Source organism: Crocodylus siamensis, chromosome 1 (assembly GCF_052110815.1).
Source record: "Crocodylus siamensis isolate JL-2025a chromosome 1, ASM5211081v1, whole genome shotgun sequence".
NCBI classification, from domain to species: Eukaryota; Metazoa; Chordata; order Crocodylia; family Crocodylidae; genus Crocodylus; species Crocodylus siamensis.
Genome location: NC_143395.1, coordinates 59,826,742 through 59,842,354, shown reverse-complemented (window position 1 = coordinate 59,842,354; position 15,613 = coordinate 59,826,742). Strand labels below are relative to the sequence as shown.

General features: G+C 50.0%; 1 protein-coding gene across 6 annotated transcripts in view; it reads right to left on the bottom strand.

The window, feature by feature from the left end:
* Window positions 1–3,047: 3,047 nt before the first annotated feature.
* The window catches only part of LOC149872831 (uncharacterized), a 22,544-nt gene continuing 9,978 nt past the window's right edge, over window positions 3,048–15,613 (bottom strand). The window contains exons 2-6 of one of the 6 annotated variants that reach the window (XR_016439809.1): window positions 6,387–7,093; window positions 5,728–5,823; window positions 5,449–5,604; window positions 5,118–5,276; window positions 3,061–3,188 (exon numbers count right to left, since the gene is read on the bottom strand). Coding sequence is in view for 1 of the 6 variants with exons in the window: in XM_090031395.1 (XP_089887521.1) it covers window positions 3,121–3,188; window positions 5,118–5,276; window positions 5,535–5,604; window positions 5,728–6,126 (696 nt within the window). In the remaining 5 variants the exon portion in view is untranslated. Of the gene's footprint in view, window positions 3,189–5,117; window positions 5,277–5,448; window positions 5,605–5,695; window positions 6,348–6,386; window positions 7,094–15,613 lie in introns of those variants that run through there. The other 5 variants (XR_016439807.1, XR_016439810.1, XM_090031395.1 and 2 more) reach the window with 5 other exon arrangements.

Here is a 15,613-nt window from a genome sequence, read left to right as displayed (position 1 = left end):
GGACAGTGGCAGCAGAGTCAGGTGGCAGGAAAACCCAGTGGGAAACAGGGCTTGACCTGGAGAACAAGAGGCAACCCCCCCGGGACTGTGGAGTAGTAAGCTACCCTGGAGAGAGGGTCCCTACAGGGGAGGGACCCCCCCCGAGGGTTGTGAAGGGGCACCATATGGGCCACTCTTGAGTGATAGCGGGGGAGCTTAGGAGTCTTCAGGGTCTTCCTCTCCTTTTCCTTTCCCCCCACCTCCTTTCCTATAGTGGTACCTTGGGAGTGGGGCCCCTGCCCTGGAGGGCACCCAGGTAGTCTCAGGACTGCTGATTATATTTGTGAACTGTGCCTTACAGTTTATGTAAATAATTTGAAGTAATAGTTTATATACAAACAGAGTTATAAGGTTGCCCAATCAATATCCTCTGGTCTGCTTTGTTCTATTGTTCACCTGTATTTTAAATGATAACGTTGTGTAAGTGTGTGTGTGTGTGTGTGTGTGTGTATACATGTGTGTATATGTGTGTATGTTTATTAATTATAGGGTTTATCAGAGGAGACAGAAAAGGCTCTGTCATCTGCCTGCACTGCCAGGTTGGGGTGGGGGAATGGAGCCTCTCTGCAATATAGATTCCCCACCCAAGATTGTGGACTCAGGTCTTGGTGGGGGCAGGGTGAGGTTTGCATAGCAGAGAGGCTGTTTTCCTGCAGCCCAGTTCCCAGTGTAGCAAAAAGCTGGTCAGGCAGCCACAGGCTACAACATCTGGCTGCAGCTGTCAAGGGGCTGAGGCAGGGGGGAAGGGAGTACCCCTGCTGCAAAGCGCCCCCCAACAGCTTATTGCCCGAGGTCTTGAGGCGGGGCCAGGCTAAGTCTGCAAAGAGGAGGGGCTCCCTTCCCCCACCCGCCCTGGGGCCCCCTGACAATCTGCCTGGCACGAGGCACGGCTGCCCAGCAGGTTTTTCACCATGCTGGGAACTGGGGTGGGGGAGGGATGGGCACCCTTCTGCCATGTAGACCTGGTCCAGCCCCTTCCTGAGGCCCCAGCCAGCAACCTGTGGGGGGGGGGGCAGTGTTCACAGCAAGGGGGGGCTCTTTTCCTTTGCAACCCCAGCTTCTGACACAGCAAAAAGCCAGCCAGGCAGCTCCATGCTGCAGCTGTCAAGTGGCAGGGGCAGGAGAGGTAAGGAAGCCTCCCCTGCCGGATGGATCTGGCCCGCTGCCCCCTCTCCCCAAGACCCTAGCCAGCAAGCTGTGGGGAGCTCTGTTCTGCCTTCTCTCCTCCCCCAGTCACTGCTGACAGTCACCAGCTGGCAGGGGACAGGGCTGGCTCTGTCCTGGAGGACATGCAGGAGTCCCTCCCACCTGCTGGCCTTGGCTTACCAAGTGCTGAAAATGACTTGTCAGCAGTAGGAGTAAAACTCAGCTCTCCTGCATCCCAGGCCAGAGCCCTACCCACAAACTGCCATTAAAGAGATGAAAAGTGGAAGAGACTTTTTAATGAGAAAAAAGCAGAATGTGGTATTTCCCCCAGCTGCTAGGAATTATTAAACTTTAATCAGAGAATGATTTTTCTTGAGCCATTTTAAAATCTATTTACCATGTTAAGGAAGTGGCATTGCATACTCATTGTTCCTAATTTAATTAATTTCTTCTGGTTTGTAGCCCCACATTGCAGCTTATAAAATGCATCGTTTCAGATGAAAGGGCAAATCTGCATCTTTCACAGGCTTCCAGCTTTAAATGCACACACTCAATTTCTGCCCCATTTATTCAGGAAGTACTGGTATGTACAGTTTAGAAGAACAGACTCTCCATTGCAAACAAATTTATTACCTTAGCTTTACTCCTGGGGAGTGGGTAGGGCAAAAAATATAGCATAGCTGGCCAAAAAAGGGTATTTTTAGCTTCAATGTTCAAAAACCTTTCGGCTGCAAAGAACATTGGGGAATTTTTATCAAAGGGAATTTTATTAAGTAAATCACAGGGAGAAGTCCACCTTCATAGATTCATAGATTCATAGATGCTAGGGTCGGAAGGGACCTCAATAGATCATCGAGTCCGACCCCCTGCATAAGCAGGAAAGAGTGCTGGGCCTACATTACCCCAGCTAGATACACATCCAACCTTCTCTTGAATACCCCCAGGGTAGGGGAGAGCACCACCTCCCTTGGGAGCCCGTTCCAGACCTTGGCCACTCGAACTGTGAAGAAGTTCCTCCTAATATCTAATCTAAATCTGCTCTCCTCCAGCTTGTGGCCATTATTTCTTGTAACCCCCGGGGGCGCCTTGGTGAATAAATACTCACCAATTCCCTTCTGTGCCCCGCTGACGAACTTATAGGCAGCCACCAGGTCGCCTCTCAACCTTCTCTTGCGGAGGCTGAAAAGGTCCAGTTTCTCTAATCTCTCCTCATAGGGCTTGGCCTGCAGGCCCTTAACCATACGAGTGGCCCTTCTCTGGACCCTCTCCAGGTTATCCGCATCTTTCTTGAAGTGCGGCGCCCAGAATTGCACGCAGTACTCCAGCTGCGGTCTGACCAGCGCCCGATAGAGGGGAAGTATCACCTCCTTGGACTTATTTGTCATGCATCTGCTGATGCACGATAAAGTGCCATTGGCTTTTCTGATGGTTTCATCACACTGCCGACTCATGTTCATCTTGGAGTCTACTAGGACTCCAAGATCCCTTTCCACTTCCGTGCCACCCAGCAGGTCATTTCCTAGGCTGTAGGTGTGCTGGACATTTTTCCTCCCTAGATGCAGCACTTTGCATTTCTCCTTGTTGAACTGCATTCTGTTGTTTTCTGCCCACTTGTCTAACCTGTCCAGGTCTGCTTGCAGCTGTTCCCTGCCCTCCGGCATGTCCGCTTCGCCCCATAGCTTAGTGTCATCTGCAAACTTGGACAGAGTACATTTCACCCCCTCGTCCAAGTCGCTGATGAAGACATTAAAGAGTATCGGTCCAAGCACCGAGCCCTGCGGGACCCCACTGCCCACACTCTTCCAGGTCGAAACCGACCCATCCACCACAACTCTCTGGGTGCGACCCTCCAGCCAATTCTCCACCCACCGGACTGTGCAGTCATCCAAGTCACAGCCCCTTAACTTGTTCACCAGTATGGGGTGGGATACCGTGTCAAAGGCCTTCCTGAAGTCCAAGTATACGACATCCACCCCTCCTCCTGCGTCGAGGCGTTTTGTGACCTGGTCATAAAAAGAGACTAGATTGGTCAGGCACGATCTACCTGCCACGAACCCATGCTGGTTTCCCCTCAGCATAATTTGTCCTGCCAGGCTCTCACAAATGTGAGCCTTGATGATTTTCTCAAAGATTTTGCCAAGGATGGAGGTGAGACTGACTGGCCTATAGTTACCCGGGTCCTCCTTCCTCCCCTTCTTGAAAATGGGAACCACATTGGCCCTTTTCCAGTCCTCCGGGACTTGACCCGTGCGCCACGAGCGTTCAAATATTCCCGCCAGTGGCTCTGCAATGATGTCGGCCAGTGCCTTCAGTACCCTCGGATGGAGCTCATCCGGGCCTGCCGACTTAAAGGCATCCAGTTCCTCCAAGTGACCCTGCACCACCTCAGGGTCCACGCATGGAAGTCTGGTGCCTTGCTGCTGCCTCCCTACACTTCCAGTGAGAGACTTGTCATGCCTCTCACTTAGGAACACTGAGGCGAAGAACTCGTTGAGGAGTTCAGCCTTGTCCCCTCTGTCCGTCACCAATTGTTTCTGCCCATTTAGCAGGGGTCCTATTCCTCCCTGGGCCTTCCTTTTACTCCCTATATATCTAAAAAACAATTTCTTATTGTCTTTTACTTGGGTTGCCATCCTCAGCTCCATGGTAGCTTTGGCCTGTCTAACTGCCTCCCTACAAGCACGAGCAGAAGAGGTATATTCCTCTTTGGTGATCTCTCCCTGTTTCCACTTTTTATGTGCTCCCCTTTTGGCCCTTAGTCTCCCCAGGATTTCTCTGGTCAGCCAGGGAAGCCTCCTGGCCCCTTTCCCTCTTTTACCTTGCACGGGGATCGTCTCGCTTTGTGCGAGAAGGATAGCTTCCTTAAGGCACAGCCACCCTTCTTGGGCTCCCATCGTTTCAAAACTACTACTCTGCAGTGCATCCTTCACTAATCGCCTGAGTTTGCTGAAATCAGCTTTCCTAAAGTCCAGCACGTTCACCCTACTGGTTACCTTACCCACTCGACACCTTATGTTGAATTGTACTTTTAGGTGATCACTGTCCCCCAGATGGCTACCGATCTGTAGGTCCCCTACTATGTCATCCCCCGTTGCCAATACCAGATCCAGTAAGGCATTCCCCCTAGTGGGACCATGTACCTCCTGCGTCAGGTGGAGGTCCTGTACACAGGTTAGAAACCTGCGTGAGCGGTGGGACTTTGCTGTCTGTGTCTCCCAGCAGATGTCCGGGTAGTTTAGGTCCCCCATGACCACCGCCTCTTTAGCTTTTATGGTCTCTGAGAGTTGCCTCAGGAGCCCCAAATCTATTTCTTCCCCTTGATGTGGGGGTCTGTAGCAGACCCCTACCACCAAATCCTTTTCTCCTTGCCCCCCATGTAGCCTAACCCACAGTCCTTCTACTTCCTCATCCTTTGATTCTGTCTTGATGAGGGTTGATGTATATTGCTCCTTAACATAGAGCGCAACCCCTCCCCCCATTTTCCCCACTCTGTCCTTTCTGTACAATCTATAGCCCTCAATATGTACCGCCCAGTCGTGGGATGGATCCCACCAGGTTTCCGTCAGCCCCACTAAGTCGTAGTCGTTTAGTGCAACCAGGAGCGCTAGTTCATCCTGCTTGTTCCCCATGCTCCTAGCATTAGTATATAGGCACTTGAGCCCTGTGACTGGTGCTTTTGCTACCCCCTCGCTCCAAGTCCTAAAGGGCTTTTTGTCCCTAACCTTCCCGTTCCTTACCTGTGCCGTATTACTGTCCACCCCCTGCCTTTCACGTTCCCAAAGCTCTCTTTCTTCAGGCTGGGCTGTCCTTGTGGGTGCCACCTGGTTTGGTGGTCCACAGCCTCCCCCACCCTCATCTTCCCCTCCCCCGACGAGCCTAGTTTCAAGCCTGCCGGAGGAGATCCGCCAACCTGGAAGAAAACACACGCTTACCTTTGGGGGACAGGTGAAGCCCATCCCAGCTGAGCATGTCCCTCGTTGTAATGTGTGGGTCATTGTCCAGGAAGCCGAAGCCTGCCTCGAGACACCACTGCCGAAGCCGCCAGTTGGTCTCTCGGATGCAGTTCTCATGCCGTCTTCCACGTCCGTTCACTGGTAGGATGGAAGAGAATACCACCTGTGCACCAAATTCCCTCAGCACGCTGCCGAGAGCCTGGTAGTCCGCCATCAGGTGATCGGGGGTTCTCCTGGCCGCATCATTAGTACCCACATGGACAAGGACCATGGGGTAGTAATCGGTGGGCTTGATCCTGGCCTGGATTACCTCCGTCACATCCTGAATCTTAGCTCCAGGCAGGCAGTAGACCTCTCGTGCTGAAGGGTCCTGGCGACAAATGGGCCCTTCCATACCTCTCAGGATGGAATCGCCTATGACGAGCACGCGTCTCCTCCTCTTCTGGGTCCTCTCAGATCTCTTGATCTGTTTGGAATGTGAAGAATGTGGCATTTCTTCCTGCCCAAGGGTTTCCTCCTCCCTTTCCATCTCCTGCAGAGTCGCCAAGGCCTCGTACCTGTTCTCCAGTCGGACTGGAGAAGCTTGTACCTGCTCGCTGCGAGCCGCTCCGGTCCTGGCTGTGACCGTCTGCCACTCTGCCGTGGAGGTCCTTCCCTGGGCTGCTTCTTCCTTGGGTGCCTGGTCCTGCAGGGAAAGGAAATAACTGTCAATTTCCTCCTCCGCCTCCCTGATCCCCCTCAGCCTGCTAACCTCCTCCCGGAGCTCCCTCACCTGGGCCTCCAGAGCCCTAAGCCGGGCACCTGCCGGACAGGTGTGGGGGCTCCCAATCTCTGCCCCCCCCGGCCCTGCTGGGGATCCCCCGCAAGCCGGGAGGTAGGGGGACATCAGCTTCCCCATGGGCTCGGTCTGGGTGGAGGCCTCAGACCAGCCCCGGTTAGCCTTGTCCCCCTGGGCAGAGGCCCTAGCAGCACTCCTCGTAGACACCATTCTAAGCTGCTGTTTGTAGACCTGTGTTGTGTCTACGTCCTACCCGTACAGGAGTCCCACTCCTGGCCCTCCCAGCCCGCCCGCCGGCGCGAACGCCTGCGCAAACGCCGGCGCGCTCTTACAGAGCACGCCTGTTTGCGCGCTCTGTTCGCGCTGCGCAGCTCGGGAGCGCGGCTCCCTACCGGCTCAGCTATATGGGACCCGGAGGGCTTCCCCTCCGGATCCGGCTCAGCTGTGCCGAGGCCCTCCGCCCCACTTACCTTCGGGGGATCAGCTGCTGCTGCCCCCGCTGCCGATTCCTCTGCTGCTGCTGCTGCCGCCGCCGCCGCTGCCTCGGGTCAAAAGTTAGTTATGGGGCACACGTGCGTGCGGGACACACGTGTGCCTAACTCCTCTCCTTCCCGCTGCTGCTTCCCGAGTGAGGGAACTACGTCACCCTGCGGCTTTGAACCTGTGGTTTGAATTTCCCGCCCCCGCTCTAACGGCCAATCAGGCGCCTCGGTCTACCCGGAAGTGCCTGCCGGCAGTTCCGCCCCCTACGCTCCCCTGCTGGGGGGATCCGCTGCCGGGGAAGCCTGCTCCCTAAGGGTTAGCCCTTGAGGGGGCTTGCTGGCCTGGGGGGGCAGTCCCCTCCCTAGCCCTCCCTGTTTGCGCGCTCTGTTCGCGCTGCGCGGCTCGGGAGCGCGGCTCCCTACCGGCTCAGCTATATGGGACCCGGAGGGCTTCCCCTCCGGATCCGGCTCAGCTGTGCCGAGGCCCTCCGCCCCACTTACCTTCGGGGGATCAGCTGCTGCTGCCCCCGCTGCCGATTCCTCTGCTGCTGCTGCTGCCGCCGCCGCCGCTGCCTCGGGTCAAAAGTTAGTTATGGGGCACACGTGCGTGCGGGACACACGTGTGCCTAACTCCTCTCCTTCCCGCTGCTGCTTCCCGAGTGAGCACCTTCAGGTGCTCCTCCTGCCAATACACACTGTAGGGAACAATAATTTAAAGGAAGCCTATTAAAAATAAGCCATATGAACCCCTATTATGTTTAGGCACTGTGTGTAAAATCTATGAAATCAGGATCAGGTAAAATATAAAACCCAGAGGTCCAACACTAGAAAAAAGGAAACTATAGGCCACCTTTACTCTTTTCTTTTCTACCTCCTTCTTTGAAGTGGTCTAAGGAGTGAAAAAAGACAGAGATTTAATAACTTAATGCCCACATATGGCACGATCCATCTTCCAGTCAATGAAACACTTCCAATCAATGGAAATGTTGCTACTTTACTTTATGGAAGTCAGACTAGGTCCATACTTTCTTTCAAGCAATACAAGTGTGAAATGCTCCTTTTGCAGTGACAGAAGATAACTTTGTTTACTTCTCAGTGGGGAAAGAACAGCAGTCACCTCTCTGCTAAAAAGAATATTCAGACAAATTATTTACTGTAGCAGAAAAACACTACCTGGAGTTGAACTCAACCCAGCTTAGCTATGACTGCACTGAAGTCAGGAGATGCAATTGAACATTGTAGATATATGTGATCTAGCTTGGGTAACAATGCATTGAAGATAAAAAATCCTGAACTTCAGGTACCCAAGCATCCAGGGTCTCTGATAGATTTGTACAGGCTGCACTGGTATCTATGCACTATATCACTGCATTGCTAAGTGAGCTAGTTAAATAAAAGCTATGTAGACTATGTCTAACCATACTGCAAACTCTTCTTTGATTGGATTTGTTTGAAGGACAGCCTGGCTTTAGGGCAGGGGAAAATTTCATAGATTTCATAGACATTAGGGCTGGAAGGGACCTCGGGACATCATCAAGTCCAGCCCCTGCCCAAAGGGCAGGAAGTCAGCTGGAGTCATAGGATCCCAGCAAGATAAGCATCCAATTTACTCTTGAAGGTGTTCAATGTAGGTGCTTGAACCACCTCCGCTGGCAGACTATTCCAGACCTTGGGGGCTCGGACAGTAAAGAAATTCTTCCTTATGTCCAGCCTGAAACAGTCTTGCAGGAGTTTGTGACCGTTCGACCTAGTCATCCCTTGGGGCGCTCTGGTGAACAAATGTTCCCCCAGATCCTGGTGGTCACCCCTGATAAACTTATAGGTGGCCATCAGATCACCCCTGAGCCTGCACTTTTCCAGGCTAAAGAGTCCAATGTCTCTCAGCCTGTCATCGTAAGATCTGTTTTCCTGACCTCTGATCATGCGCGTGGCTCTCCTCTGCACTCTCTCAAGCTTCTCCGCATCCTTTTTGAATTGCGGAGCCCAAAACTGGACACAGTACTCCAGCTGCAACCTCACCAAGGCCGAGTACAGGGGGAGAATGATGTCTCCCTGTACTCGGATTTGCTTGAGAAGCTTCTATGGATGGAAGCCAGTGTTCTGGTCACTTTAGTAGCCGTAGCATCACATTGCAGGCTCATGTTCATCTTGTGGTCAATGATGACCCCCAAGTCTCTTTCTTCTGTAGTGCTAACCAACGTAGCACTGCCGAGCCTATAAGGGTGCTGCAGGTTTTTCCTCCCAAGGTGGAGAACCTTACATTTTTCGGTGTTAAACACCATGAGGTTCTCGTCTGCCCATTTGCTGAGCTTGTCCAGGTCAGCCTGGATCACCTGCCTATCTTCTGGTGTGGATGCTTTGCCCCAAAGTTTGGTGTCATCGGCGAACTTGGCCAGTCCACTCCTGACTTCAATCTCCACATCATTAATGAAGATGTTGAACAGTATGGGTGCCAGGACAGAGCCTTGAGGGACCCCACTGGTCACAGGGCACCACGATGAGTGACTGCCATCAATCACAACCCTCTGGGTCCGACCACGGAGCCAATTTCCCAGCCAGCGGATCATGGTGGAGCCAAGGCCACAACTGGCCAGTTTGGGCAAGAGGTGATTGTGGGATACTAGATCAAAAGCTTTTTTGAAGTCAAGATATATGACATCAATCTCTTCTCCCTTGTCCAGATGATAGGTCACCTGGTCATAGAAGGAAATGAGATTGGTCAAACAAGACCTACCCGCAGCAAACCCATGCTGGCTATCCCTTAGAATGTTAGCCTGGGCCAGTCCCTCAAGGATGGCCTCCTTAATAAACTTTTCTAAGATCTTCCCCAGGATAGAAGTCAGGCTAATGGGCCTGTAGTTAGCCGGATCCACTCTCCTCCCTTTTTTGAAGATCGGCACCACATTGGCCTTCTTCCAGTCTTTGGGCACTACACCAGAGCGCCAGGAGTTTTCAAAGATCTGTGCCAGGGGCTGGGCTATGACGCTCGCCAGCTCCTTGAGTACCCTGGGGTGCAGATTATCAGGGCCGGCTGACTTGAAGGTATCCAGCTTCTCAAGCTGTTCCTTCACGAGGTCAGCATTTATGGAGGGTAGGGGATCCACATCACCCAGATCTCCCTGTCCCATAGCAGGCATGGTCATCCCATGGGACTGATGAAAGACTGACACAAAGTACCTATTTAATAGGTTGGCTTTTTCCTGGGCGTCAGTTGCCAGTTGCCCCATCTGGTTTAGCAGGGGTCCAACGTTGCCCTTGCTTTTCCTCCGGCTCCCCACATATCTGAAAAAGGACTTTTTGTTGTCCTTGATGCCTGAAGCTAGTTGGAGTTCAGTTGCAGCCTTGGCTTTCCTGGTTTGCTCCCTGCAGGACCAGACCAGCACAAAGTAATCCTCCTTGGAGGTGAATCCCATCCTTTGTAGGCTTTCCTTTTAAGCCACAGGAGGTCCACTAGGTCCCTGGAGAGCCAGGGGGGCTGCTGTGCCTTCTTGCTGCCTGATTACACCATTACAGCAATGCATTCACTTGACATGATGTAAGCAAGGAGAAATAGGATGATATAATGTCCTACACCAGTGTAAGTGCTTCAAATTTTGGGAAAAATTACCCTAGGAAAAATCCATGGTAAAAAAAATGCTCCCATTCCCAGGATAAACATTTGATCAATGCAAAGAAGTCATTATCTGCTCCCTGAACCTAGAAACAAGGCACAATATAATAGCAATTATTGCAAGCAGCTACCCCTGGATAGCTCTTTGTCTATCCACTCTAGATCCCAGTGCAATTTACATTGTAGAAAGCTTAGAAAACCCATAAAGTATACCATTGAAAATGCATTGCCTATGAGCCTAGTTTATGAGTACAAATGTACCATATTTACTTGACTCTAAGATGAACCACCCCCAACCCCTCCATAATGATTCTATGCATGGAAAAATTAATTTATTATAATTTCCCATATATAGAATCTAATTATAGGAGGGTTGCCTTTAAATCATCCTCCCCCAACTCCTGCCCCCTGTCTGCACCCCCCCTCACAGCCTTAAGCCCCCTTCAGCTCTGTTCCCCCTTCTTCCCCTTTGCTGCAGTGTCTGGTCTCCCTTCCCCAAACTCCTGCTTCCACCTTCCCCCTAATCCCAGCCTTTGCTCTTCTTCCTCATACCACCTACCCTGCTCCAGCCTCTGTTTCCCCTCCCCTCTCCTCCCCACCAGACCCTGCTCCAGCTCAGCCCTTATAGCAACAATTCAGGTTGTGCACCTCTACTACAGGTCCAGGCTGGGGCCACGCTCAGTGTCCGAGGCTGCAGCTTGAACGGAGCCTGCCAGCATGGAACAAGACTAAGAGGAAGGAGAGGGGCAGGCAGGGGCAGAGCCTATATGGAGGGGAAATTGGGACAAGGGGCTACAGGGAGAGATGGCAGGCTGAAGAGGCAGCAGGGTGGGCAGGCAGCAGCTACAGCCCTAACCCTAGGCCCACAAAACATCCACTTGCCCCCCTCCTCTCCTTATTCTAAGACAAGAGGCTTTCCTTCCCCCCATTTTAAATGTGGGGCTTCTTTTAGAACTAAATATAGTAATTATCCCTTTTATGTAGGGTTAAACAAAAAAGCACTTCAAGTGCCTATACCAGCAGTGAGGCTGCTCCAATGTGCTGTAATTACAGCGTGTCAGAGCGGACTTGATTAATCAGATCTGCAGGAGCGTGATAATTACTGTGCTCCAGCATACTCCAGTGTCTCATGTATCAGGATCCCGGCACTTAAAAATGGTGGTGGGGGCACTTTAACTAAAGCTTTCTTGACAAGCTTTAGTTAAAACACCCCCAGAGCCATTTTTAAACATGGGGATGCTTATACATGAGACACTCATGGTACTTTAATTAGAGCAACTCTCAGAGCCGCTCTAAATAAGCATTCCCCCTTGCCCCCTGGAACACATATATAAATGCCCTTCATTGTCAGAAAGATATATGGGAGGTAGTTCAGAGAAGGGCATATAAACACAGATATATGTAGATGTCTAGAGGGGATGATTTTAACAGAAAGGATTTATAGAATACAATGTGGACACCTTGGCTGAGATGCAGCTAATGGGGAACATAAAATATTTGAAATGTATAAACACCAAGGAAAGGAGGAAATTTTTTAGAGTTGGATAGGGGAATGGAGTAAGGATGATGAGGAATTGTAAAGAATGCAAAATTTAAAGAAGGGAAAAAGTAGAGTATCAGGATAATCCTTTCAGTGAACTGTATTAAACTATTACAAACTAGACTCAGCACTCACTAATAATGAAAGCATTAGGTCCAAGACTCAGCAGGGATAAAGAGCATAGCTCTGTGGGACTACATCAATTTACCAAAGCTGAGTATCAGGTCCACTTACCTGAGACAGGCCCCGAGGCAGTAGGATGGGCTAGATGATCTTGTAGGCCTGAACAAATACCACAAAATATTTTCTAGAAAGATTTACTCATATTAAAAATCAAGTTCACTTTAGCTGTTTCTCTCTTGGTTGTGTTCCCTTTCTGGGAATATTCTGGTCTGTGGTTGAAGCGGATTGAAACTGAATGGTGAGCTTTCACTATAGCCAAGGAAGGGGGGGAGTTATGGAGAAGTACTGCTTATTTGGGCCAAGGGGACTGGCACTTCTCTGCACTCTGTACTTTAATCCCAGATTCCACCAAATGAGCTTTCTGGCTAGAACGTTCATGGAAACAGTGTTTTAAATGACTGAATATTTGTGGAAAGTGAATTTTGAGATTATAAATAAGCTATCTGTTTATCCCATAAAATACTGCTCCAAACCTGGAGGAAAAACTATTCTTTGATTTATGTGGCTAGTCAAACTTATCAACATTAGTGTTTACTCCAAATCTGGGTTTCTGGCTCATAAACAATCTGGTCAAAATAACAAAAACATGGGAACTTCCTGCAAACCAAAAGCTCCCTGGATCTTTCATTTGCTCAGTGAAATTGACCTTCTTACTGCTAAAGCAGCAGTGAAATTAACAAGAACATCATTATTTCTGAGAAGCTACAGGAGACCACATGGTCCATATTGGGGAAGCATACTGATGAGACCTTACTCGTGGATAGGTCAGTGCAATCTATTTGAATACTGTTCCCCCTCAACAGTGACTCTTTTTACAGTCATGGTGAGCCACTACATTGCATACATTTTGACTTCCTCTTCACTCCCATAGCTGAGCTGAACTAGTGATTCTCATTTCTTCACCAGTCTTAAATGGCTGGTAAGCCTCACCAAACAGGGCCCAAACAGTTTACCTAGAATCCTTCTGTCCTTCCCCCACCCCCTCTCTCAACCTCTCTTGAACGGTCACAAACTCCTGTAAGACCGTTTCAGGCTGGACATAAGGAAGAATTTCTTTACTGTCCGAGCCCCCAAGGTCTGGAACAGTCTGCCAGCGGAGGTGGTTCAAGCACCTACATTGAACACCTTCAAGAGTAAATTGGATGCTTATCTTGCTGGGATCCTATGACCCCAGCTGACTTCCTACCCTTTGGGCAGGGCGCTGGACTCTATGATCTCCTGAGGTCCCTTCCAGCCCTGATGTCTATGAAATCTATGAAACCTGTTGTATATAATTAGTATGATCCTGCCCTCCATGAGGTGAAACCAGGCCAGGTTGTCCTGTACCTCATCTGCATATCAATTTTTGGAGGATCCCAGGACTCATGACAAGAATACTCAGTTCAAGTCATGAATGGAAGCTAATTATCACATGGATCCTTTGTGAGGGGTCGAGGGGGCGGTATCTGGACTCGCACATAGTAGTGCTGAGCTGTGGAATCACCATGGATTGAAATGCTGTTGACTCTGGTGGGGCCCAGTCCAGTGAACTATATAGTAAATTATGAGCCTTTGGCTTTGGACTAATATCATGCATAGTTTTTGCTATATATAAGTATCTGCTGGTGTGCTAGTTAAAAGTGTGTTTTTGGAGAATTTCTACTAAAACTTGTAGCACTTTTAAAGCAAGTAAAATACATTTATTCTCAATGCACTAAATCTATTGATACCATATGCCAATTGCTATAGTTCTGTTTATTACAAGGACATTTCCTTCAACTTTTTTCCTCACTTCTATTTGTTAATAGAGAACAGTGTCTGACAGTAAGGGAAAGGGGCACAGGATACAGGAAGAAAAACTTTTGGGGGGGAGGAGGGAAAAGGGGCTACTGTGTACCATTGGAAAGGAGACAAATTCAAGACAAACCTCCAATAATTAGATTCTATACCTGCAAAATTATATCAAATGTATATTTCTCCATATATTGAATCTAATTATGGGGGGGGTCATCTTATAATCAAGGTCATATATTCAAGTAAATATGGTAATTGTAACAGTCCTGAAGATATCAGTGCCCACCCTCCCACACCATTTAGGGCAGTCTGGCCTGCTTTTCTCCTGCCATACCTTTGATGTAAAATTAACAGAAGTAATGCCGGAGGCTGCCCCATTTGTAGCCCTGATGCACTGGGCCAAACACATGGCTTTAAACTGCCCCTACACCATGTTCCATGCCTCATAGATGGCATTCATATCCACTTCTCCCCTGGCCCCTTATTGGACTGCACTCAGCCTCTGGGTCATGATTCTCCAGCCCTACTCTCTGGGTGGCGCTTTACTCTCTGTAGGCCTCAGGTCCTTCCCAGTGGACCTTGGCCCCTCTCTGGGCCTTTCATCCCTCAGGCCTTGGGTCCCCCCTGGTGGACCCTGGCCCCAAGCCTTCCCCCTCTATGGGGTGAACCACAAAGTAGTGATGGCTGAGGCTTTCTGACATCTCATCTTCACCTTTCACTAGTGTGGCCAGTGTGTGGCATGTCCTGGAGACTGCCCTGCCACAGGCATCCCCACCACACTAACTAACTCCAACAGGGTGCAGTTTCCGGTCTTATCCAGGACCATAAGGAACCTGTTCCATCCCCATAGTTCCTACCCTTCAGGTGTTACAGGAGCTGCAATCCTCAGGCCATGTCACGTTACTCCTCCAGCTCCCCAGATGTAACTACCCACCCTGCTCCCAGAATCTAGGCTTATACTCTGTCTGCCCATCCCTTCTTCAGTCAAGCAGCCTTCTGCAGTCATGTGACTACCTAATTGGGCCTGAACCCACCTGCCGGCTGCTCCACATGGTCTTAAAATGGCAGGCACAACCAGTGCACTGCCACAGTAATATAAAATTGATCACTAACTAAATGAATCAAATATTTTTAAAGTTCATTTGCTTAACTAAGCTTGAACTCTCAGTGACCATACTTAGTCAGTGATAAACAGAAGATTTTAACTTTTAGCACTGTCAAGCTGTTACCTTTTATGACAACAGCTATAATTAATATAGATTAAGTCAGAACAAGGGGACAGCAATATATCAGATAAGAATGATTTGTCTGAAGACAAGGGTCAGGGCCTATGTTATTGGGAATGGAGGGGAAGGTTAGTAAGTAGGATATGAAATCAAGCTCAGATGATGCTCATAAGTATGAACTTCTCAAGATCATTACTGTAGGGCCTGAAGTAAGGACTTGGAAGAAGTCTGATCATACTAAATTTTCATAGGTAGAGATTATCTGGCCTTATCAAAAACTCTATGGCTGGATCCAGACATGTAGGCACATGTGGTTTGTGGCACTGCAAACCTCTTTATAACACCACAAACTGCACAAGTTGTACATTAATCAGTGCTCAGTGCTGCTAATTTACAGCACCAGGGCAAAATTTGCTACTGGGATTCCCTGGTAGCAAAAAAAAAAAAAAAAAAACACCTGGAAAAAAAGCAAGGCAAATCACACCAAAGTGGTAAGTGTTGGGACAAACACAGAAACAGAGGAGCATGCCACCCAGGATGGCCTGCTCTCCCATATCCACATGCTGTGGAGGTGCAGCATACCTCAAGACAGGGGAGCAGGCTGCTTTGGGCTAGCTGGTCTCCTGTCTCCAAGTACTTCAGTATGAGGGCTCCACTGCAGCACCCCTGTGCTAAAGCAGATGGAGTCCCCATGGTGAGGCACACTGCACCCCAGCCAAGTGGGGAGCAGCTGACTGGGGTGCAGGGTACCTCATCACAGGGGCTCCACATGCAGAAATGGAGGAGCTGGCAGCCCTGGGTAGTCTGCTCCCTCATCTTCATGTGATGCTCCCTGACTGGCTGGGGCACAGGGTGCCTCAGCATAGGGGATGGATAGCCCCTG